This window comes from Gracilinanus agilis, chromosome 4 (genome assembly GCF_016433145.1).
Source record: "Gracilinanus agilis isolate LMUSP501 chromosome 4, AgileGrace, whole genome shotgun sequence".
In the NCBI taxonomy this organism is placed as follows: Eukaryota; Metazoa; Chordata; class Mammalia; order Didelphimorphia; family Didelphidae; genus Gracilinanus; species Gracilinanus agilis.
The window spans coordinates 218973363-218999623 of record NC_058133.1 but is presented as its reverse complement, the minus strand read 5'-3'; the positions used below and the strand labels follow the sequence as shown (position 1 = coordinate 218999623).

General features: G+C 33.4%; 1 protein-coding gene across 1 annotated transcript in view; it reads right to left on the bottom strand.

Moving 5' to 3' along the window:
- ABCA5 (ATP binding cassette subfamily A member 5) overlaps positions 1–26261 on the bottom strand; it is a 172899-nt gene that overhangs the window by 36489 nt on the left and 110149 nt on the right. The window contains exons 21-24 of the mRNA XM_044672184.1: positions 24826–24953; positions 24133–24270; positions 8903–9016; positions 2126–2296 (exon numbers count right to left, since the gene is read on the bottom strand). Of these exons, the coding sequence (XP_044528119.1) occupies positions 2126–2296; positions 8903–9016; positions 24133–24270; positions 24826–24953 (551 nt within the window). The remainder of the gene's footprint in view (positions 1–2125; positions 2297–8902; positions 9017–24132; positions 24271–24825; positions 24954–26261) is intronic.

Genomic DNA, 26261 nt, shown 5'->3' with positions numbered 1-26261 from the left:
CACAAAATCAGCAAGTAACAAAATAGTCAAAGGTAATCTTAGAAAGAAAATAAGTCTTTTCAATGCATATCTGTGATACTGAATAAACCACTTAAATTTAATATTACTTTCATTTCTTCCTCCAAAATATGCTATTTGCCTATCGGTACATTAATTGTTGACATCAAATTCATCCTTCTTAATGAAAACTTAGAATTTTATTTGATTAGGAGTTTTAATAAATTGCTTAATGTTTTCCCTGGGTGAAAATCTAGCCTTAAACAAAACTGTCAAATAGTTATTTATCTTTAATCCTTCGGCCTTCCCTTCATAGGTCTATCTTCTTTGCACAACAGACAAACTCTTCATTTTTTGCTCTTTTTGCTATATTATTCTTCCTTCCACCACAAAAAATTTCATGATATTTGTAACTGACATTTGTAAAGCCATCATGTTTTGGATAGGACCTATGACTTCATGTTCCCAATGAGGAAATCCCTTCTCCCAAGTATAAGTATTAAAAATGATAAAGGCTGGTATAAATATATAAATTAGTATTTTAATTAAAGCCATGCTGATAGATAAAATCATTAGACCACGCGCTTGTAAGCATTCAAAACTGCCGCCACCTCCATTACTCTCTCCACCACCTAGCCAAGCCCCTACCGGCAAAAGAGGCCACTTCCTCCTAACCCAGGAGATTTAAACCCTTCCCTGCGTCAAGACGTAAGCCTTCCCAAGCCCAAAAACCGGAAACGGAAACCCGTTGGACCACGGGAAATGTAGTTTGATACATTTCCCAAATTTCACTTTTACACAAGGCAGTGCAGAAGACTACTTACAGTCTTCTAGGACACAGAGAATAAATGACTTGCCCAAGGTCACAAAGCCTATAAGTACACCATAGACTTGAACTCTAGTCTTCCAGGATACCAGGCCTCTGCCCACTATACACCATGCTGCCTCTCATATAGCCATTTAAGTTTTGAAAATAACTATATATGTATGTATGTATGTATGTATGTATGTATGTATGTATGTATGTTAGCTCTCAACAGAGAGGCAACATGACAGAATAGAGACCCAGCCTTTGAGCCATGAAGACCTAGATTCAAAACTCTTCTCAGACATAGCCTATTTATGTGCCAGCCAAGTCACTTAACCTCTTAGGACTCTAGGAAACTTTCTAAGGCTATATGCTGTAGGGAAAGTGCTGGCTTTCACTGGTAGAATTTCCTCATCTAAAAGTTCCCCAAACAATGAAATCTAGTCCAATCCTCTTTCTCTTCCTCTAAAGAAGGCAATAAGGTATTAGTATCTATACATTACAAATGAGAGCATTGAGATTAGAGCAAGAATCTGCCCATGCTAATGTGACTAGTCAGAACTAGAGCTGGATATGAACCTAGCTCCCTCCTGACTCCAAGTCCTGCACACTTTCCACTAAACTTTATAGCTTTTCAAACTTTAGTGTAAATCCAAATCATATAATTAGGAAAGGACAGTCTTTGTAGCAGATAAGATATATTTCAAAAATTATGAGAAACAGCATAACAAACCACCCGCTTCTATAATTATAATGTATAAGATAGTGATTATGTAAAAAGATGATTCTATCCTAGATCATCATTTTATAGAACTATTAAATATGATCATTTATTAAAAAGCATGTATTATTACCTAATTACATATAGTGCTAGGCACTATATAAGAAGAACCATATAGATTTACATATCTCTTTCTTGCTCTCAAGAAATTTAGAGTGATGATTATTTCAACTCCCCAAAATTTCAACTCCACACTTAATGACTACGCTAACTGATAATGTTTAGAACATTTTATAGATTTGGTTATTAAAACAGAATAATTTGTAAATCCTCTACTAACATTCACCTACTGATGACCTTGTGCTCTTAAAGGAACACAAGTCTACTAAGATTTACTAAGCTTTACCACAGACTGAGTATTTGCTATCTGCAGATGACCTCTGCTAAATGAAATTCATTTTTAAGATGGTGGTTGGGGAGAAGAGGGAGAAAAAGAGAAGGTAAAGATTATATAATCTATGTTGGTAGAATACCCACATACCAAAAAAGTGTTGTTTAAATTATACCATTACAAACTGAAATATAACTCATTAACTTACCACAGAAAGGAACTTTAGAGCATAAAAATAAATCCCATAGTGAAATGCAAATAAGCTTCCCAGCATCAAAATGAGAACAACAAAAAACAAGGGAATATCAATTATAGCTTGTCCAATCCAATAGGCAGATGGAAAAAGACCCGAGATCTTCAGCTGGGTATAAGCTTTGATCTATATGGGGAAAAAGCCAACAGACATAAAATTTTATACACACATATATGCACACAAATATATATGGAGATGTATGAATATTTAAAAGTGAATTATTGAAATAATCTAAACGTGACATAAAAATGCAAAATTATGTGCTTATCTCTTTCCAACCCCACCTCTCCATCTCCAAATTGAGGAAAATTTTTCCCCATCATAAAAGGGGTACAACCAAGTGGCTTAATATTTATCATCTTCAAGAATTTCAAAAGGTCTTCGAGAACTTATTAAATATTGAACAATAAAATAACTTATAATAAATAAGATCAATAATATTAAATGTTAAATTAATAATAGGTCTTCAAGAAGCTATGTTAGACCAAAATTAAAATGACAAATTTTCCATCAATTTGAGGATGATTTACACAAAAAATACATGTCTATATGTACAAAAAAACTCAGATCAAGCAGGTGATTGCAGTTTAGGAAACATTCTGACTTTTCAGGAAGAGATGCCCCAAGAGAAAAGGAAGAAAAGGATTCTCATAGGAGGACAGTCTGGGGAAAACAGCAAGTGGGTGTACAGTCTGGATGCACAAAATAGCCAAACTTCAGGAAGGGAGTTTTGAAGGTGTTGAGGTCACGGGGGCAGCTGGGTAGCTCAGTGGAGTGAGAGTCAGGCCTAGAGACAGGAGGTCCTAGGTTCAAACCCGGCCTCAGCCACTTCCCAGCTTGTGTGACCCTGGGCAAGTCACTTGACCCCCATTGCCCACCCTTACCAATCTTCCATCTATAAGACAATACACCGAAGTACAAGGGTTTAAAAAAAAACAATTTATAAAAAAAAAAAAAACCGAGGTCACAAAACTGTCCACAGATCTCTGAATGACCTCAGCAAGGTAGTATTCAATAAACCCAAAGATCCCAGCTTTTGGGACAAGAAATCACTATTTGACTAAAAAGCTGCTGGGAAAATTGATAAACAGTATGGGAAAAATCAGATTTAGATCAACATCTCACACCCTATACCAAGATAAATTCAAAATGGGTAAATGACTTAAATATAAAGAATGAAATCATAAATAAATTAGGTAAACATAGAATAGTATACCTGTCAGATCTGTGAGAAAGGAAGGAATTTAAGACCAAACAAGAGAGAGAGAACATTACAAAATGTAAAATGAATGATTTTGATTAAATTGAATGTAAAAGGTTTGGGGCAAACAAAATTAGAAGGAAAACAATAAAGGAAAACATTTTTATAGCAAAACTCTGACAAAGGTTTCATTTCCCAAATAGTTCCCTTATAAGGAACTAAATCAAATTTACAAAAAAAATCAAGCCATTTCCTAATTGACAAATGGTCAAGGGATAGGAACAGGCAGCTCTCAGATGAAAAAAATAAAAACTATCAATAATCACATAAAAAAGTGTTCAAAATCCCTCCCGATTAGAGAAATGCAAATCAAAACAACTCTGAGGTACCACCTCCTGCCTAACAGACTGGCCAATATGACAGCAAAGGAAAATGATAAATGTTGGAGGGGATATGGCAAAATTGGGACACTAATGCATTGCTGGTGGAGTTATGAATTACACCATTCTGGAAGCCAATTTGGAATTATGCCCAAAGGGCTTTAAAAGAATGCCTACTCTTTAATCCAGTCATACCACTGCTGGGGTTGTACTCCAAAGAGATAATAAGGAAAAATGTTTGTACAAAAATATTTATAGCTGTCCTTCTTGTAGTGCCAAAAAACTGGAAAATGAGGGGGTGTCCCTTGATTGGGGAATGGCTGAACAAGTGTTAATTTATGGTATACTATTGTGCTGAAAGGAATGATGAACTGGAAGAATTCTTATGAACTAGAAAAACCTCCACAAACTGAGGTGGAGCAAAATGAGCAGAACCAGGAAAACACTGTACACAGATACTGAAATATTGTGGCACAATCAAATGTAACAGACATTTCTACTAGTAGCAATGTAATGATCTAAGATAATCCTGAGGGACTTATGAGAAAAAATGCTATCCACATTGAGAGAAAGAACACATGGTTCAATGGGAATATGATTGGGGTTTTGGCTTTAAAAGATCACTCTATAGCAAATATGAATAATATGAAAATAGTTTTTAAACAATGATACAAATATAACCCAGTGGAATTGCATGTGAGCTCCAGGAGTGGGGAGGGAAGATGGGTAGGAAAATTCATGAATCATGTTACCATGGAAAAATAAAATAATAAATTAAAAAATAAAATAAAAAGAACTATCTCTGTCCAGGAGCCTGGGTGGTTGTAAAAGTTAGAAACTACCGTAATATGTGGAAAATTCTTGAGGCCAGATAGATGCTGGTAGTCAAAGCAGGGCAGTGGCCTAGAGATTCTCAGGGATTAATAAACCAAACAAAACCATCAGTTTTCTCAAACTAAAAGTTAATGTTTTTGAACATTAAAAAACATCTGAATACCTAACATTTCTATTCCAGGGAAGTTTTGAGCAGGGATAAACTTTGGACCCATGAGAAACTAATTACCACCATATTTTATTTTTAAAATCAAGAGGAAAGTTCAATAAGGAAAAATGAATATAACTTTCCAACTTGTAAAGTTTTTAGTATTTCATGTGATCCTTCATTATTTTATGTAAACTGTCAAAATTTCAAAATACATTCAAATATATAAAAAGATATTATGAAGCCAAAAAAAATAACATGATTTAGCAGTGTCTAGCAAATGATAAATTCTTCATAAATATTTTTAGATTGATTGATTGGTTATCTATATTCATTTCCATAAATAATTTAATTTTATTGAATTGTATTTTATAAAAAGGCATAAGAAAGATGGGGGGAAAATGTCCCTCTCTGTAATCTCCTACAACTACTCTAAACAATCCACACACCCCCAAAACAAAGAACAAGCCTTGATTATTACCTTCAAGGCTGACACTACTAAAAACAAAAGGAAAGGAAGAAAAGAGAAATTTTAAAACATATGACAGGCATGATCTTATAATACCTTCTAGCCCCTCTCTATTACTAATGTCAGAGGTATCTTGATTCATCTCCTTACCCTTAATTAACATTTAATTAAGAGATAAGACCTCTAATGTCATTGAGTTCTTTGGTTTTGGCAATTACTAAATTTAACCTCTACAGTTTATGAACAGAAGGACTTTGATGTCAAATTCCATTCTTAATTCCATTATCAAGTAGGAAGGGCCAATTTAAATCAATCAACTGTTATTAAGTACCTACTAATATATGTACAGTCACTGTCCTAAGTCCTGAAGATATAAAGGAAAAAATCCAAAGGAGCTTCCTTACTAATTGAGGAGACCACATGTAAATAAAGAGGTACATACATGATAGATACAGGATAGAAGGAAAAGTAATCTTAGAAAGAAAGGCTCAAGCGACTAAGAAGACTGGAAAGTACTGTGAAAGGTGTTATTTTGACTGTGTCTTGAAAAAAAGGTAATAGATGTCAAGAGGCACAAGTAAGGGGAGTTGTATAGAAAAGAGTACATTGGAAAGGTAGGAAGAGAGCATGTTGTGAAGAATCTTAAATGCCAAAGGAAGGACTTTCCATTTGATTCTAGAAGTAAGAAAGAACCAGTAGAGCATATTAAGAAGACATCAGGGATCATGTGACATAGTGAAACCTACATATGAGGAAAATAAGCTTGACAGTAATGTGAAGAAAAAAAGACTGGAGTGGGAAAAAATGTGAGGCAGGAAGACCAAAGATTTAATAAGGGAATTCATGAATAGTGGATTTCAGGAGAGACGCAAATTCTATTCAAAATGTCAAGCAGATGGAAGGAATGTGGAATAAGAGTTCAGAAGAGAGACTTGTGTATACATGTAGATCTGGGATTCATATATAGAGAAATGATCCTTGAACTAATGAGATCACTGAAAGATAGTTTTGAGAAAAAAGAGCAGAGGGCCCATGACAGAGCTTTAGGGTACACCTAGAGTGAGGAGGCAGGATAAGTAAATCTAATAAATGAAACTAAGAAGTATCAGTGAGGGAAGTAGAGAGAGAAGTAGAAGGCTGTGTCAGAAAAACCTAAAGAGGAGGGAGTATCCAAGAGAAAATAGTGAGTAATGGTATCAAATATTACAGAGAGTTTTAAAAAATGGGATTGAGAAAAGGCCAACATTTTTGGCAATTAAGGGCCACAAGTAACTAAGGCCTCAGTTTTAGTAGTTTCAGTTGAAAGGAAAGACTTGAAACCAGACTAACATGGCTTTAGAAGAGACTAAGAAGAGAAGTGGAGGTTAAATGTTTAGACCTTTGATGGGCAAACTTTTTAAAGAGGGGGGCAAAGGAAAGGAAATGCTCATCTGTCAGTCTGTTTCTAAAAGCAACTCTTTCAAAGTTTCATTGTATTGTATCCTACTCATTGTATTCGTCAGATTAGGAATAATGTCTGGGCTAGATAGAACATTTCAGGGGGCCACATCTGGCCTGCCAGCGGTAATTTACCCATTACTGGTTTAGACAGCTATTTTAAAGAATTTAGCAGAGAAGAAAAGATATAGCACATTAAGTAAAGATGATAGGATCAAGGGAATGTTTTTTGAGGATGAGAAAGACAAGGATGTGTTTATAGGTAGCAGGGAAAGAGCTAGCAAAAAGGAATATATTGAAGATTAGAAAGGAATAGGGATACAGGTTATAAAGGATTTTTAATGCCAAACAGAAGAGTATGGATTTATTCATACAAGAAATAGGGAACTACTGGAATACTAAGTAAATAAGTGGCACAGTCAGACTTATGCTTTAGGAATGTTACTTTGGAAGCTGTATGGAAGGTAGATCAGTGAAGAATTTGACTTAAGACACTTTTTTATAAAAATTAAGTCAGATTTAAATAATTGGAGAAATATTAATTGTATGTGAGTGGGCAGAGCCAATATAATTAAAATGCCTGTCTTATTTAAACTAATCTTATTCAATGCCACCCCAATTAAATTACCAAAAAATATTTTTGAGCCAGAAAAATAATAACAAAATTCATTTGAAAGAACAAAAGATCAGGAATATCAAATGAATTAGTAAAAAATACAAAAGAAGAAGGTCTACTAGTGCCAGATTTTAAACTATGTTAGAAAGCAATAATTATCAAAACATCTGGTACTGGCTCAGAAATAGGATGGTAGTTCAGTGGAACAAAACAAACATACAACAAACATTAGAAAAAGATTAAAGTAAACTTGTATTTGACAAAAGTATAGATCCAAGTTTGGGGGGCAAGAACTCACTATTTGGTAAAAATTGCTGGGACAGTTGTAAAGTAGTCTGGCAGAAACTAGGTATAGACTAATATCTTAAACCATTCACTAGATAAAATCAAATGGACACAAATCCTAGACTTAAGGGAGATATAAGCAAAATTATAAAAATGAGGAATATATTACCTATTGGATTTATGAGTAAGAGAGGAATTTATGAGTAAACAAGAGATAGAAAACATTATGTGAAAATAAAATTGATAATTTTATTGCATTAAATATAAAATGTTCTGTACAAATAAAACTAGTATAGTCAAGATTAGAAGGAAAGCAGAAAATGGGGAAAAATTTTTTGTAGAAAATTTCTCAGATAGAAGCCTCGTATCTAAAATATATAGAGAACTTGGTCAAATTTTGAAGAATAAAAGCCATCCTCCAATTGATAAATGGGCAAAAGATATGAACAGACAGTTTGGGCATAAAAAAATAAAATTAATTATAAATATATGAAAAAATGCTCTAAATCATTACTGATGAGATAAATGCAAAACAAAACAATTTTGAGATATCTCACAACTATCAGAGAATAAAATGATAAAAGGGTAAAATGACAAATGAAGGAGGAGATGGGGAAAATGAGGTTATTAGTATATTTTTGGTAAAACTGTAAACTGATCTAAACATTTTGGAGAGCAATTTCTATTATGCTGTGTCTACATCCAAGAAGGTCTGAGATAGAGGGAAAAAAAACTTGTATGTTCCAAAATATTTAAACAAGCTTTCTTTGAGGTTTCAAAAAACTGGAAATTGAGCAAATATCCATCAATTGAAGAATGGCTTAACCACTTATGGAATATGATTGTAATGGAATACTACTATGCTATATGAAATGATGAGCAAGTTAATTTTTTTAAAAACTTGGAAAGATGTATATGAAATAAGGAAGAGTGAAACAAGTAGTATCAAGAAAACATTATGAACAGTCACAGAATTAATATTTGAAGAGTAACTTGTAAATGTCTACCTTCAGAGAATGAACCGATAAACAGAAACACAAAAGACGGAATTTACATATCCATATCTTTTTGTTGGGTTATACCTTCTCTGGTGTAAGGAAGCTCTGAAGGGTATGAGATACCTGGGAATAAATTCTATTTAAATCTTTTTTTTTAAAAAAGAGAAGTTATATATGAACAATCCTTACTTAAAATGTACTAAATACTTCAGTATTAAAAGGAAACTTACGTCATGTAGTTTTGGTTCAAAGAAATTTTACAATGCAAAGTTACTCCCAAATTTATTTTTATAAATATAACTTTTATATGTTGTATGTAAGCAATATGAACATGCAATTCATTTTTAAATAGTATTTACATTACCTTGTGATTTTCTGCATTTTCCATGGCAAAGTAGGGTGGCATTGCAGTCACAATGATTCCAAGCAAAGCTGCTTGAAAATACAGCTCAATTCTAAAAACTATGTCAGTAATTTCCTAAAGGAAAACAAAAAAAAGATAGAATTCAAGTAATTTTACACCATACAACTACTTTTTAAAAAGCATTAAAAGCACTAAAGTGACATATAAAAAATATATATTAGTCACAGGATCTAGTGAAAATTAGGAGACTGATTAGGAAACCTAGACTCAAATCAGAGTTGGGCCACTGATTACCTGTTACCTTGGGTAAACCACTTAATTTCAGTTTCAGTAGCTGTGGAATGGAAATAAAAAAGTAAATTCATTAAATGTACTTTATTCCATTATTACGAAAAATGAAACACACTTCACTTATGTGATGTGAGTATACATCTACATTCTGAGAAAAGGACCAGATGGACACTGGATTAAGGAAGTAGAATGTAAGCAGTTGCAGGAGATGTTGGAATATAAAAGGCTAAACAAAAGTTTGAGGAGACAGATGATAATAAGAGTATGATGTGAGTACAAATTAATTAGAATCTAACAGACCATAAATGAATGAGAAACTGCAAATGCAGGAATAAAGAAGTTCAGATATATGTAGCCCTTAAATGTAATTTTCTCTTTGACTTTGGCAATGAAAAGTGTGAACTTTTACTATTAAAAAACACTTCTGAAATTCTGGAAAAAAGCTTTAATCTCAGGGGTGGTGCCAATATGGTGGAACAGATGAAGCATAATGGCCAAGTTCTCCCAATATTCACCTCCAAACTACTTTTTAAAAAATCTTAAATCGGGGGGCAGCTGGGTAGCTCAGTGGATTGAGAGTCAGGCCTGGAGACAGGAGGTCCTAGGTTCAAATCTGACCTCAGACATTTCCCAGCTGTTTGACCCTGGGCAAGTCACTTGACCCCCATTGCCTAACCTTACTATTCTTCTGCCTTGAAGCCAATAGTCAGTATTGACTCCAAGACGGAAGGTAAGGGTTTAAAAAAAAATCTTAAATCAAATTCCAGAGCAGAAGAGCCATTCTTCCAGTCTAAGACAACTGACACACAGCTCATTGTAAAAGGGAATTTTTATTCCCTTTGTCTATTTTAAATTAATCAATCAAAAATTCAAATATTCCTACTTAACACTTAGTAATCCACTAACAAAGAAAGGTCACACCCTAAAAGGCCCCAAGCACTGTCCTTCCCCCTAGGCAAACTGGGAGGCTGGTTCTTAAGTGGGAGATAGAGAGGAAGTGACAAGGAGAAACTGCTTATAAAAAGCCAGCCCACAGCGTCAGCCACTTCCCAGGTGTGTGACCCTGGGCAAGTCACTTGACCCCCATTGCCCACCCTTACCACTCTTCCACCTATGAGACAATACACAGAAGTTAAAGGTTTAAAAAAAAATATTAAAAAAAAAAAAAGCCAGCCCAAGGATTCCTGAGGATGCAATTTTGGAGGAATTGGGCTGAAGAGGAGGTTTTTCCTGAGATTCATTCTGCAACGCACTTTGCAAAGATACATTTGGCAATAGCAACAATGGTCTACTACAGTGGTTCCCAAACTTTTTTGGCCTTCCACCCCCTTTACAGAAAAAAATATTACTTAGAGCCCTTGGAAATTAATTTTTTTTTATTTTAATAGCAATTAATAGGAAAGATAAATGCACCTATGGCCATCACTGCTCCCCTGGATCTCTGCAGCACCCACTGGGGGTGGTAGCGCCCACTTTGGGAATCACTGGTCTACTACATTAATATATTGTCCTTAAACAATAGGTATGAATTCAAATAATAAAAACAGTTCCAATGAGTTTTTCATGTATCAATATAAAGTATATATTCAGTAGCATTTAGACTTTTAAGATACTTTCATCATATCAATAAAGATAGCAATTGTATAGCATTAGGTTGGAGTCTAGCCAGGATAAACTTGTTACACCTCCACCTCCAGAAAAAAAAAAGAAAGAAATAAAAATTACACTTAAAAAACACTCTAAGATGTAACCAAACTAGCTTTGACAACAAGGCAAAAACAGAGTGAAGCTTGCAACAATACTACTCCCAACTCCCTTTGCTAGGAACATACAGTTCAAAGTCAAGAAATAGCTGGGAAAATGATCAACAATTAAAAAAAAGATCCTGATCATTAAAATCTACTATGGTGACAAGAAATATCAAGACATAAATTCAAAAACTGACATGATCTGAAAATAACTACAAGTCAAGCCTCAAAGAAAAAAAAGTATAACTGGCCAAATAGGAAGTTCAAAAGCTCACTGAAGAAAATCATTGCTTAAAAATTAGAATTACTCAAGCAGAAGGATAATGATTTCATGAGACATCTATAAGGATAAAAAATGATAAAGGCTGATATAATAATAATTATTAGTATTTTAATTAAAGCCAAGCTGATAGATAAAGTTATTAGACCACGCGCTTGTAAGAATTCAACATCTCCGCCCTGGCCATTACTGTCTCCTGTCTCCTCCGGAGTCTGCTGGCCAAGAGGAGCCCACTCCCACCTAACCCAGGAGATTTAAACTCCTCTCTGCGTGGAGACGTAGGCCTCCCCATGCCCAAAGAACCGGAACCGGAACCCCGTTGGACCACGGGAAATGTAGTTTGATAATGTCCATAGAAAATACATATATATACTTAAAGATGACATCTCCCAAATTTCACTTTTACACATCAAGAAACAATAAAAGAAAGAAAAAAGAATGAAAAATAATGTGAAATATCTCTTAGAAAAATAAATAAACTAGATAAAGAGATTGAGAGATGATTTAATAATTATTGGCATGCCAGAAGACCATAATCAAAGAAAGAGTCAAGACATTCATATTTGGAGAAATTATTTAGGAAAACTGTCCTAATATCTCAGAATTAGAAGGTAAAATAAAAATTGAAATAACACTGACTACCAGGACCTGAAATGAAAAGTCTCAGAAATACTGTAGACAAATTCCAGAGAATCCAAATCAAGTAAAAAATACTTCAGAAGTCAATGAAATATCAAGACGTCCGAGTGAAAATAACACAAGATTTAGCAGCTATTCATATTAAAGAAGCTGAAGACATATTATATTATATTATATTATATATATTATATTATTGTATAATAATATCATATTCTGGAAGGCAAAGGAGTTAGGGGGTTACAAGCAGGAATAATCTACCCAGCAAAACTGAGAATAATCTTTCATGTGGAAAAAAAAACAACAACAACGTATATTTGACAAAATAGAGAACATTCAAGAATCTCTAATAGAAAGACCAGAGAAAATAAAAAATCAGACTCAAATACAGACTCAAGAGAAGCATAAGGAAGTTAATATGAAAGAGTAATTATAATGAACCAAATACAGTTCAACTGTTTACATTCCTATATGGGAAGATGATATAACGTAAGTTCTAAGGACTTTATCATTATTAGGACAGTTACAAGGGCTCTATATAGACATATGGCATGGGTTTTAGTCTATTATGTTTAGGTTATGTTAAAAAATTTAAAAAGTGAGAAAGAAGGATGCACTAGGAGAAAGGAAAAAGTTGAAAAAGAATGAGTAAAAATATTTCACATAAAAGAGACATGCAAGGAAGAGCTTTTACAATGGAGGGGGAAATGGGGGAAAGCAATGTTTGAACCTCATTCTCAACTAAACTGGTTCGAAGAGGGAAAAATTAAATATATAAATGTAATATATTTACATATATAGATACATACATGCATGCACACACACACCAACACACTCAGTTGGATATGAAAATCTATCTTTCCTAAAGTGGAAGTAGGAAGGAAAGTAGAGAATAGAGGGGATGGAGATAAAAAAAAAAAACAGTGTGGATAATAAATAGTAGTGGACAGAAGCAAGACTTTAAGGGATGGACAAAATAGAAAGAGAATAAAAAGAAATAAGATGAAGGGAAATTCACAGTCGGTAATCATAACTCTGGGATGAATTGATCTATAAAATAGACTCAAATAGCAGAATGAATTAAAAACCAGGATCCAATAGTATGTTACTTATAAGAAACACATTTGAAATACATAGTTAAAATAAGGGCCTGGAGGAGAATTTATTATGCATTAGCATAATAAAAGTCTAATAATAAAATTATATACATATTTAATAAAAATAATGACTAAAAGTAAAAAAAAGAAGGGGTAATAATCACGATTTCAGACAAAGCAAAAGCAATAACATACCTAATTGAAAGAGATAAGAGAGGACAGCTGGGTTTCTCAGTGGATTGAGAGCCAGCCCTAGAAGCGGGAAGTCTTAAGTTCATATCTGGTCTCAGCCATGTCCTAATAGTTTGACTCATTGCCTAGCCCTTACTGCTCTTTTGCCTTAGAACCAATTGGTTCTAAGACAGAAGGTAAGTAGTATTAAAAAAGAGAGAGAAATAAACAGGGAAACTACCACTTTATGAAAGGGGCAATAGACAATAATACTAATATTGTGCACAATTAACATGTGCACAAATGGAATATGTTGTAGGGAAATGAGGAAAGTGAAGGTGAGAGGCAGAAAGCGGAGTAAAGGTTCCCAAACACCGGGTGAGTGATTGGCTGTGTTGGAAATTGTTCCCTGGACTTTCACCTGGATGGTGCTATCTGCTCTACTCTCTCAACATCCTGTCTGGATCATCAACCATGAAGATTTCCCTGGCTGGAAAGAGGTTGAGTTTTAGGTCAGACACACTGGGGGACAGTTGTGTCAAGAGCCTTACTCTCTCTCCATTTTGTATTAATTGCTGTTACCTACTGGATTCCTGAATGACCTTTTGGAGGACAACAGACGTGAGACGTCCCAACCGGTTTCACCTTCCAGCTTTCCCTTGTTTAAATACAATCACAGGGAAACACTGGATAGGATTGAGTTAGGCAGCTGGGTATTTAGAAAGATCAGTTTAGAGAACCTGTTGGACCTTGGTGGGAGGGAATCCAGTTTGTTCCAAGATAGTTCATCCCCCTATCCCTGTTAATTTAATAAACCTTGTTGGTGTCACCTTAATAGCCTCTCCCTGAAATCATTATCCAGATCAAGTTATTGGCCCAAGAATATTTAAGAACCTAGAAATTCAGTTATCATTCATCCAATCTCTATACCACTTATCAATACCAATTGTATACTTATTTCACCAGAGCCACATTCTTTTTTTTTTAAACCCTTGTACTTCGGTGTATTGTCTCATAGGTGGAAGATTGGTAAGGGTGGGCAATGGGGGTCAAGTGACTTGCCCAGGGTCACACAGCTGGGAAGTGGCTGAGGCCGGATTTGAACCTAGGACCTCCTGCCTCTAGGCCTGACTCTCACTCCACTGAGCTACCCAGCTGCCCCCTACATTCTTTTATTTTTTCAGTGGCAAGATAGATATGTTGAATCTAGGGAGATTTGGGCTAAGGATAAAGCTTTCAGGGGGTGTTGTGGTGATTTTCACTAAGTTACAGTTAGCCAGCAGGCAAAGAATTCCACCTGTCACTCAGGGGCTGTCACTCAAGAGCAGTTTGCTCCAAAGTTCCATCTTGCTGAGCAAGCAGAAGAGAGCTATCCAAGGTGCTGAACTGGGACTTTTAACTGGATTGACCCTGTGAGGGCCATTTTAAAATTTAAAACCCATTTAAATACCTGTTAAAAGCCTGAAGGAGAATATGGTTGCATGAAATTTTTTTTATTTCTTATTTTTTCTCTTTTTTCTTGGAACTCTTCTTGGACTCAAAGTGGCTACTAATACCAACTATACTACAGTGCATTATACATTGTTAGCACAATATAATATAAGGGCAGGAGATACGTTTAATACAGTTTTGTTCTTTTTCTATGATTGTCTATTGTATATTCCTTATGTTATATTTATTGTGTTTCCAAGATTTTGCTACATGCTTTTAAATTTTTTAAAGCCAGTTATGGGATTAAAGCTACAAACTGAATGTGCTTATATGCCATTGCTGGGATTGTGTTTTTTGGTGTTATATAAAATCAGATGGTTGTTATTTTGGATTGTTGGTATACTGAAGGTTGTATTTAGATGACTATGCAGGGATTGGGAATTAAAGCAGATGTTATTGGCAATGCAAGCAAAAATTGATACAATGGAATTATGTTTTCAATCTGGGATGATACCTAATAATTTTAATGGCCTAAAGCTTTTCCATCAAATACCAACACAGCACGTTTAATTGTTACTTAAGGAAATTGTTCCTAGGTTCGGTGTACCTCCAACCATAGATTCAGATAAGGGATCTCATTTTACTCAGGATATCCTTAAAAGAGTGTATGAGAATCTAGGAATAACACCTAAACACCATGTTCCTTATCATTCACAAAGTTCAGCTCAGGTGGAGCATATGAATAGGGTATCAAGACTATGGTAGGGAAACTCTGTGCTGAAATTCATCTCAAATGGCCAGATATTCTTCCCATAGCTTTGTTTTATCTATGTACAATACCAACAGCAGATCTACATATATCATTGTACAAAATGGTCTTTGGACATGCTCCACTACAAGTAAAGACTTGTAAGACTGTTTATGCATCACTCTTAGGAGGCGATTGCCAAATTGCTTCATATTTAAGTGCTTTACAGAAGAGGCTAAGAGAATTACAGAATATGGGATTATTAATTCAATCTGGTCCATTGGATTATTCTTTTCATAATTTTCAACCAGGTGATATTGTCTATGTGAAAAACTTTGCCAAAACATTGGCAACACAAGAGAGTTGGGTAGGACCTTATACAACTATATTAGTTTCATTATCTTCAGCAAAAGTATTAGAAAGAGATTCATGGTTCATTGTTTGCATATTAAATTAGCTCACGGAATTGATAATGAAAATGTAGAAATTGTTGAAGAAGAAGAATTATTCCTGGAAAGATGAGATTCATCAGTCAAATAGAGTCTTCAGTCAAAAAGATAAGTAAGGAGCAGATCATTCCAGTGGAAGAGGACACTGCTGATGAAGAGGAGGACTCAGAAATTTAGAGGACATTGTATAAAGACTGAGAGACTTGTAAATATTAAGCAGAAAAAGACTTTTAAAGAAAATTTTCAATGAAGAAGATCAAGTGATTAATGAACTAATGTTTTTAAGAAATTTGGGAAATGTAATATAGTAATAACACATATTCACATGCATTCATCACTACATATTGCTACTATGAACTTCGGAGAAGGGGAAATTTCTTCAAACAAAATAAAAAGAACTGAAGTTTTGATCTTGATTTTGAAGTATGTAATTATAAGTACAGGATTTAGTTTAGATTTTAGTTAGTTTAGGATGATACTAATAGGGTTATTTTTAGAAGATTATATTGAGATAGGGCTGTAGTTAACTTAGAATTTAGGGTGGATATGATAAGATTAGATAAGGCACTAACATACATTACAACATACATAACAAACGTATTGCATAAAACATATTATAGATCACATATCACATGAATATATAAATAGTCATATAAATATGTGTAAATAGTGTGTATTATAGTTAAGATTGCAAAATTGTATTATAAGTGTATGTACACATGTAACATTTGTGTAAATATTGGGTGCATACATGTATATATTGTATGTATGTATTATACATAATGTAAAATTATGTATGTAGTTAATATTTTATACTGATTAAGTTTTTTTATAAACATAGAGTTCTATGTAAAAGTTTTGTTTTGTGTAAAAGGAATAAAATTTAATTTAAAATAAGTTTGTTTTAAATTTTCATATACTTTTAAGTGTATTTTGCATAAGTAAGTTTGATGGATTGGTTTAACTTTTATGTAAAAACTTATGCAATGTTTTGTTAATTGTATTTTTTCAAAATTTTGCTGTTCATACATTATAACAGTAATAAAATTTTCTGAAGAGTAGTATTTTATGATTTTAACGTTTTGCATGAAATTTGTGTTTGTAGTCCCATTTTGATGTTTTGTTGTTAATTTTGCTTTTGCATGTGTTTGATTTGTACTTTGAACTTTGTAACTGTTCATTGTATAATTTTCCTTTCCTTGATTAAATCCCTAGAATAAGGTAGTATTAGATAGGATAAGATAGATGAGTGTAGACTGTTTGTTATTTTGGGTAAGAATTTTAGTTTTAGTTTAGTTTGTTAGTGCACAAATACCAAAATACTGTTCACAACACGTGTTGTGAACACTATTTTGGCTTTGTGCAAAGGGGGGAAGTCTTGTAGGGAAACTAGGAAAGTGAAGGTGAAAGGCACAAAGCAGAGTTAAAGGTTCCCCAACACTGGGTGTGTGACTGGCTATGTTGGCAGTTGGTCCCTGGACTTTCACCTGGATGGTGCTTTCTGTTCTACTCTCTCAATATCCTGTCTGTGGATCATCAACCATGAAGATTTCCCTGGCTGGAAAGAGGTTGAGTTTTAGGTCAGACACACTGGAGGACAATTGTGTCAAGAGCCTTACTACATCTCCATTTTGGATTAATTGCTGTTACCTACTGGATTCCTGAAGGACCTTTTGGAGGACAACAGACGTGAGACTCCCAACCACCCAGCTGGACCTATTTCACCTTCCACCTTTCCCTTGCTTAAATACAATCATAGGAAAACACTGGATAGGATTGAGTTAGACAGCTGGGTATTTAGAAAGATCAGTTTAGAGTACCATTTGGACTTTGGTGGGACTGTTATGAGGAAGAGTATAGATGACAGCTTTAAGAAATCTTGGACTTCACGGACATTCCATAATGGAATGAAGCCAGAGTTTGAAGAGAGAGTGTGGTTTTGCCAAATTGAAGGAAGGAGGTTTTGGTTGTGTGGTCCAGCTTTGCCAAATATCCAAGGAGCTGACAGAGTGGGATATCACTGAGAAGAAGATACTTCAATCAACTATCGTGGACTAGGTAAAGAAAGGTTTTAGACATCTGTTGGTGGACAACAGATGATATATACCTTACTCCCTAGAGCTTTTAAGGATTAACTGGCTGTGGATAAAACTTGATCCTGGTTTCCTGCAACATCTGTGACATCTTGGAACACTGTGGACAAGTGTAGTGAGAATCCTACCTCTTCAGCCTTCTTATTCTAGTTAGAGATTTGGTTTAGTTTAGATCTTAGTTAAGTCATTTGGGTTTAAATATTGTAGATCCTGACCCAACTCCCAGTTCCTGAGTTTGTCCTTACATAACTAGGTTAGGGTGACTTCTCTCTACTGCCCTTACCCTTTGAAGTCATTATTAAAAAGTGTTTTTTTATTCCTGTTGTGCCTTTCCTTGTAGAAGTAAGATATCCCTGGCTGATTTAGTCTAAGTACTGCCACTCACTCACATTGTCAAAGCCCCTTTTGTATTTGTTTAAGATAGTTATACATCTTCACCTTTCATTTCTTCCTTCACCTTTTCCCCCTGTGTGTGTTTGTGTTTATTTACCCACTTCAGGAGGGCATCCAGTTTGTTCCAAGTTAGTTTATCTCAAACCTTTCCCTTACCTATCTCTATTAATTTAATAAACCTTGTTGGTGTCATCTTAACAGCCGCTCCCTGAAATCCTTATCCAGATCAAGTTATTGGCCCAAGAACATTTAAAGAACCTAGAAATTCAGTTATCATTCATCCAATCTCTATACTACCTATCAATACCTATTATATACTTATTTCACCAGCGGCATATTCTTTTATTTTTTCAAACAGCATCCAAATTCTTGAAGGAAAAGTTAAATAACTTACAGGAGGAGAAATAGTACAACTCTATTAGTGGAGAAACTCAACTTTCCCTTCCCAGAGCTAGACAGATCTAACAATGAAATAAACAAGAAAGAAGTTAAGGAATTGAATAGAATTTTAGAAAAGTTAGTCAATATAGACCTCTAGAGAAAATGGAAATAGAATAAAAAGGAGGATATTTTTCTCTCAGCTGCACATGGCACCTTCACAAAAGTGACCACATATTAGGGCATTAAAACCTCACAAACAAAAACAGAAAAACATAAATATTAAATACCTACTAGTCAGGTCATAATGCAATAAAATTATATTCAATAAATGTCTGTGGAATCACAGATTAAAAAATAATTGAAAACTAAATAATCATCCTAAAGAATAAACTGGCCAAAGAACAAATCATATAAATGATCAATAATTTCATTAAAGAATATGAATAACAACAAGATAATATATCTAAATTTCTGGGACGCAATCGAAGCAGTATTTAGGAGAAAATGTATATCTCTAAATGCATACATCAATAAAAGAGAAAAATAACAGATCAATGAATGCTGGTATTCAATTTTTAAAATGTAGGAAAAAACACGAATTAAAAATCCCCAATTAAAAACCAAAATGGAAATCCCAAAAATCAAAGTTGAAATTAATAAAATTTAAAGAAAACCATTAAACTAATAAATTAAACTAGAAACCAGTTTTATGAAAGAAAAAATAAGATAAAACACTGATTAATTTGATTAAAAACAAGAAAACCAAACTACCAGTATCAAAAATGAAAAGGATTCATGCATTTCCAATTAAGATGAAATTTAAGCAATTATTAAATATACAATTGACAATCTTAATGAAATAGATTAATATTTACAAAAGTGTAACTTGCAATATACTAACATTACAGGAAATAGAATACCATAAATAAGTTCTCTAAGAGAACAATCCCTAGGACCAGACTCATTTACAAGTGAAGTCTAACAAAATATTTAAAGAGCCATTAATTCCAATACTATACAAACTATTTAGAAAAATAGGAAAGGTGTCCTGCCAAATTCCTCTTATGACATAAATACTGTTTTGACACCCAAACAAGGGAAAGCAAAATCAAAGAAAACTATAGCTTGATTTCCCTAACAATTATCAATTCAAAAATTTTAAATAAAATACTATAAGCAAGGAGATTAAAGCAATATATCAGAAAGATCATATTCTATGACCAAGTAGAATTTATACCAGGAATATAGTACTGAGTTAATATTAGAAAACAAAACCTTTAACAAAATATTTAATAAAAACACTAGTAAAAATGAAAACCAATGTAGCCTTTTTTAAAATATTAAGTAGTATCTACCTAAAATCAAGAACAACCATTATTTATAACGGGGGAAGACTAGAAGCATTCCCATTAAGATCAAGTGTTAAACAAGGATGTTTATTATCATCATTATTACTCAATATAATATTAGAAATGCTAGCATTAGTGATAAGAAAAAGAAATTAAATAAAAATAAGCAATGAGAAAAAAAAACTATCACCTGCACATAATATGATGGTATAACTTAAAGAACTCTAGAAAAATTGACTAATAAACTGAAGAAATGAATAGTTGCAAGATATAAAATAAATCCACATAAATTCATCAGCATTTCTATATGCTACCAACAAAACCCAGTAGGAAAAGGTAGGAAGAGACATACATTTAAAATAACTGTATTTTATGTAAACTATGTAAAATGCAGGAATCCACTTTCCAAGACAAACCCAAGGATTATATGATTACAATTACAATATACTTTTCATACAAATAAAGACAGATTTAAACAAGTGGAGAAATATTACTTGTAATATTGGCTTGGCAGGCCAGGCCAATACAATAAAATGACAATTTTATCTAAGTTAATTTACTTACTCAGTGCTATGCCAAATCAGATTACGCAAGCATAAGAAAGACCTAAGAACTCTATAGTACCAGAGATATGCATTATCTTGGCCAAAAATGTTCCCTACATATATGTTTCACACTCCAAATGTACTCTAAGTTTCTGCTCAGTCCACTAAAATATAGATGTTGGAGTATTTATGGAAGATTATGCCCCCTGTTTTATGAGATGAATGTTTTTTAGCTAGCTTCTTTTCCTAAGCTATTTTAAGAAATGCTTTTGCTTCAAGTTAATTATACCTTTTGAATGTCAATTACTAGGAAGTTCATAGCTTTTGAACTATAGTTTTAGAAGTATCTACTGCATAAAGCCCTTGAAACTCCAGGAAGTAGCCACCCTCACAAGTTGGAAAAGTAACTAAAAGTGAGTGGGTGCTAAGAAGAAAGAAGCAAAAGAGGAATTAGAACTGATGAGATAAAACAAGATGGATTTCGATTTGGTGAGAAACAAAAGAAAAAGGATAAAATAGGTGAGGACGAACAAGATATAAAACAATAGAATACCATAGGTAAGACATTCTTACTAAAGAAAATTGAGATCTTTTCTCAGAAAAGAGTTTTGCCAAGGCCAAAGAGAAGAAAGTATGGGACTCAGATGATAATCCAATTTTTGTACAATAAAAAAGTCTGACAACAAAAAGGAAAATGTACTATATATAAAGTGAAAGAGGAGTTTGGAAGTCTTGAAAGTAGGCAAAAGGGAAAAGAGGACTTTTATTTGAGAATTTTGTTTTGCATTACAGTATAGTATATATAATGCTGGAGTCCTGCCTGTGATACTTATTAAAGTTTATTACCACATATATGCGTAAATATATATACATATATATGTTTATTATTTTAACTACATTGTAATATACCTAAAGTTGGTGTGAGGAAAGCTCTTCGTCAACTTTAAAGCACTATTCAAATATCAGTTTATTGCTGTGTAACATACAAACACAATATAACATATTTAAGATAATATTGCAAATTATTCACTAGGATTAGTACAATGGGGAAAGAAAGGTATAGCAGTAATAAAGAGTAGGAAAGATGTGGGGCTCTACTTTGTTGATTATTTTGATCCTAAAAAGCATTTGATCACAGAATAAGATGTAGCCTGGAGCATATATAAATATAAAATGACATAAATGGCTAAAAATGTTGTGTGGAGTATGCAACATTTTTTATGAGAGAGATTTCAGCATAAGAAATTCTTCTTATCTAAGATTAATAATCATCTGAAAATGACTATCTAAACTGTATCTTTAAAAGGAGAACCAAAGTTTCAAAGCAAATTGTGGGGAAAAGGTTAGTTCACAATTTTATCTTGAAAAATAAAACTGGGGCAGCTGGGTAGCTCAGTGGGGGGCAGCTCAGTGGATTGAGAGCCAGGCCTAGAGACGGGAGGTCCTAGGTTCAAATCCAGCCTCAGACACTTCCCAGCTGTGTGACCCTGGGCAAGTCATTTGACCCCCATTGCCTACCCTTACCACTCTTCCACCTATATACACAGAAGTTAAGGGCTTAAAATAAAAAAATAAATAAATAAAAATGAAACTAAAAATTATGAAAATAAATTTATTTTATCTTATAGTTAATAAAATTTAGATTATATTGCAACTATATGATAATGCTGAGAATAAAAAATGAAGACTGTGGCTGAAGGAGTAATAATTTTTCTGACAAAACTGTGTGTATACAACATCCTTTATTTAATGTTTGACTTTCCCAGGCCAACCAAAAGAGGTAGTTACTGGAAAAGTACCTCCATATTCAAAGATACTTTAGTAGCTCTTTTTGTAATGGGAAAAAATGGAAATTAAGGAGGCCCATCAGTTGGGAAATGACAGAACAAATGATGCTATAAGAATGAATGGAATACATTTCCATCACAAGAAATGATAAAAGAGACAGTTTCAGAAAAACTTCTGAAGACCTATATGAACTGATTTAGAGTGAAGTGAGTTGAACCATGAAAACAAATGGTGCGGTAAAAAAAACAAAACATTTTAAAATTAACAACTTTGAAAGGCCTATGAAATCTAATCAATGTAATGATTATCCACAATTCCAATAAGACCAATGATGAAATCAAGATAAAGAAGAGACATATATTTTTGGATAGGGCTAATCCAAGAATTTGTTTTGCTGCACTATTCATATTTGTTAAAAGGGATTTGTTTTAGTTTTGCTATTTAGGAGGGAGGAAAGAGAAAGCAGATTTTTAATAATGAAAAAATTAATTTAATTTTAAAAAATAGTTATTGTAAAAATATTTGAGGGTTTCTTCAGTTTCCCTGAATCCTTTGATATTTAAATCATTTTTTAAAGAATCTATTGGCAATTAGGTAGAAACTGATGTTTTAAATTTTAAACAGAAATGACCAGCAAAGACATTAACATGATTTCTGGAAACTGATGCTAGTATTAAGGAAGGAAGAGATGTTTGAATGGGGTTTGATTTTATAAATGGTCATATAATTATTTGTAAGGATAAGTATTTGTAATTATTTTTATATTTTGATATATTTTGCTTCCTGAAGCCTTGCCGAGAGGCAACACGACACAACAGAAAAAGATGGCCACAGAGTAAAAACCTGAGTTCAAGTCCAACCTCTCACACATACTAGTTATTTGACCGTGGGCAAATTATTTAACTTCTCTTTGTTAGTAAGTCACTAAAATGTATAAGAGGTACTGATCTGCAATGGTAGGAGGCATTTTCCTCACCAGAAATTCCATATATCAATGAAATAACAGGCAAAACAAAATGCAACCTTGTAACTGTGGGAATTTGGATATTTAATATTCAGATAACAAGTACCCTCCTGCAATGAGAGATATTAGAATAGAGTATCAAATTATTTTTTAGAGTCTCTTTTGAGTCAGTTCTGATAACTTGGACACTTAAAGTCTTGACTATATGGACCTTGTAAAACTAAGATTCTAGATAAAACATTAATGTTCAAATAATCTTTTCTTATCTTTCATATAATGTTTATCATCAGAGCTATTTAAGTTTATCTGTGAACTCAAAGAAGGCAGTATAGTGTAGTTGAGAGGCTAACCCTGGGGGTCAGTAAAACCTATTTCAAGTAGTGCTTGATGCCTAGTGGTTGAGAAAAAATGGGCAGGTGACTTAAATACTCTGTGCCCCAGGCAATTTTCTAAGACTTAGTGACCAACTGATAATATATATTGGGGAAGCAGGTTTCCATACTTGAAGTTTTCCATACTGAAGAAATCAAAGGTTCAGATCCCCCTTCCCCCCCAAAAAAATTCTACAGTCAACTTATATTGAGAATAACTTGAATGCCACCAGAGTAGGACATTATTGCACAGGCAAGTTAAAAGTTGTTTTGTTAAAAAAGGAAGACATAATATTGAATAAGATTGACTAGGAAGATATAATATTGAATAATATAATGAAAAATCACTGGTAACTGTAGATTAGGATTTTCAAGCACTGTCTCTTATATTAAGCATCTTTTGTTCCCAATTTTCTTCTACTTTAACATCCACTCTGGTTTCCAATATTAGTAACTAAGTACAAAATATATGTTATAAATCTGTAGTTAACTTACTTGAAAAAATGGAGTGCTCCAGATCTGGATATTTTCTGTTGCATTTAAATGATAAAGAATAGAATTGCTAATAACATTCATCAGTACTGGTAGAGAATAAATCATAGTGCTATTGAAAACAGTTGTAAACACATAGTCCTACAACAAACAAGAAAAATAATTACTAGAGTGCATTTGGTTTTGTATTTTACTGTCAATGATATGATGTTTTTTAATCATTACTATATTCCACATATTTTTCTTTTGACTATCCAAATATGTCTTAAGAGAGAGTTTGATAGCAAACATAGTACTTAAAATTTTCTCACTGACACTATGAAGTAGTGTAACTCTGAAGGGAGACTTGAACAATGAACTTGAAAGCTTATCTAAGAAATCTAAATATATTTAGCAAAATTAAAACAAAAATGAAGATAGTTGAAGTCCTTTATTGTATCTACCCTATTGGTTAAGGAAAGATGTACACAGCTTAACATTTCTATATTCTCAAAAGTAAATTTCAGTTCTTAACAACCACACACAATTGAGTAGTGACAAGTCTTAACATAATTCTGGTCCTTAATTATTTTGGGAAAAAGTATATCAGATGAGAAGCTAAGTTTCATCAACAAAATTTATATTTGCATATATACCTATGTATAACACCATATATGTATATGTACATGTACATATACACACATATGTTCCTCTTACCTTTCCCGAATGCATTACATTTAAAGCTGCACTATGAGGAGCAACAGATACATAGTCGCTGACATTTAACAAATTCACCAAGATGTTCTGACTCCTGAAGAAGCTAAGGAGGTCATCAATATCAGTGTCTGGTGTAATGAAACAAGAAAATATCAATGCATTACTTCAGGTGAAAAAATAAATATATCACCTAATAGTCAAAAGTGACTTTCTTTCTTTGCTTAACATAAAATTTTAAGCATTTTTTCTTTTCATCACTCTGCACCCTCTCCTATGATATCAGTGATCAGTTCTTATTTATACAGAAGATTCTCAAATCTAATATTTGAGGGTGAATACCTCTCAAATTTTTACTGAACTTCATTCTTGAATTCCAAATATGTCTTGGTCATCTCCACTTGGCTGTTCAATTGTCCCCTAAAAACTTAACTCATCACTTTTTCCATGAAAAGTTATTCCTATTCCTATCATTTCTATATCTCTCAATAATATAATCAACCAGGCTCTTAACCTTGTTGTCACTAATGACTCTTCCCTCTCCCTAAATCCATCATCTCATAAACCCATATTCAATTATTTACCAAGATGGTTGAACTTAAGATCGTTGGCTTACATTTAGAGCTAAAGGGATCTCATAAATACAACCTCCATACCATTCTATTGATGAAGAAACTGAAGCCCCAAAAGAGTGTTATGCCCCAAATCATAGAACAGGTAAGTAACAGAGATGAGATTTGTCTTTTTTCCTATCAGCACCCTAGTTCAGACCTTTCTTACCTCAACTGTTCTATCTATGGTCTCTCACCTCACTCTCATTCATCCTCCACACTGCTGCAAAAATGATCACCCTTCTGTCTCCCCATCACTTATTAGAACTTTAAAATTTTATACATTCAAAATACAATGCAGTTTGACCCAAACCTAACTTTCTGGCCTTATTTCACACTTCAAACACTCTACATTCCCTACAAAATGAACCATTTGCCATCCTCTCAATCCTGTCCAGGTTTTCTCTGACTTCATGCTTTCACGTAAGTTATTCCTATAGCTAAAGTCAAGGTACCAAGGTAGAGTCAAATGGATAGATGGCTTTACAAACAAAGGATGATACCAAAAACAAATTAGAAGAGCATAGATAAGGGAAGAATTTATGTCCAAGCAAGACATAGAGAACAATATAAGATGCAAAATAATTGTGACTTTATTAAATTTAAAAGGTTTTGCACAAATAAAAGCAACACAACCAAGATCAAAAGGGAAAACAAAAAAAGGGAAAAATTTTATAGCAATTGTGTTTGGCAAAGTACAAAGCATTACTCAATTGACAAATGATCAGAGGATATAAGGCAATTCTCAGGTTAAGAAATTAAAACTTAAAAAAAAAAAAAGAAACTAAAACTATCTTTAGTTATATGAAAAAATGCTCCAAATCACTA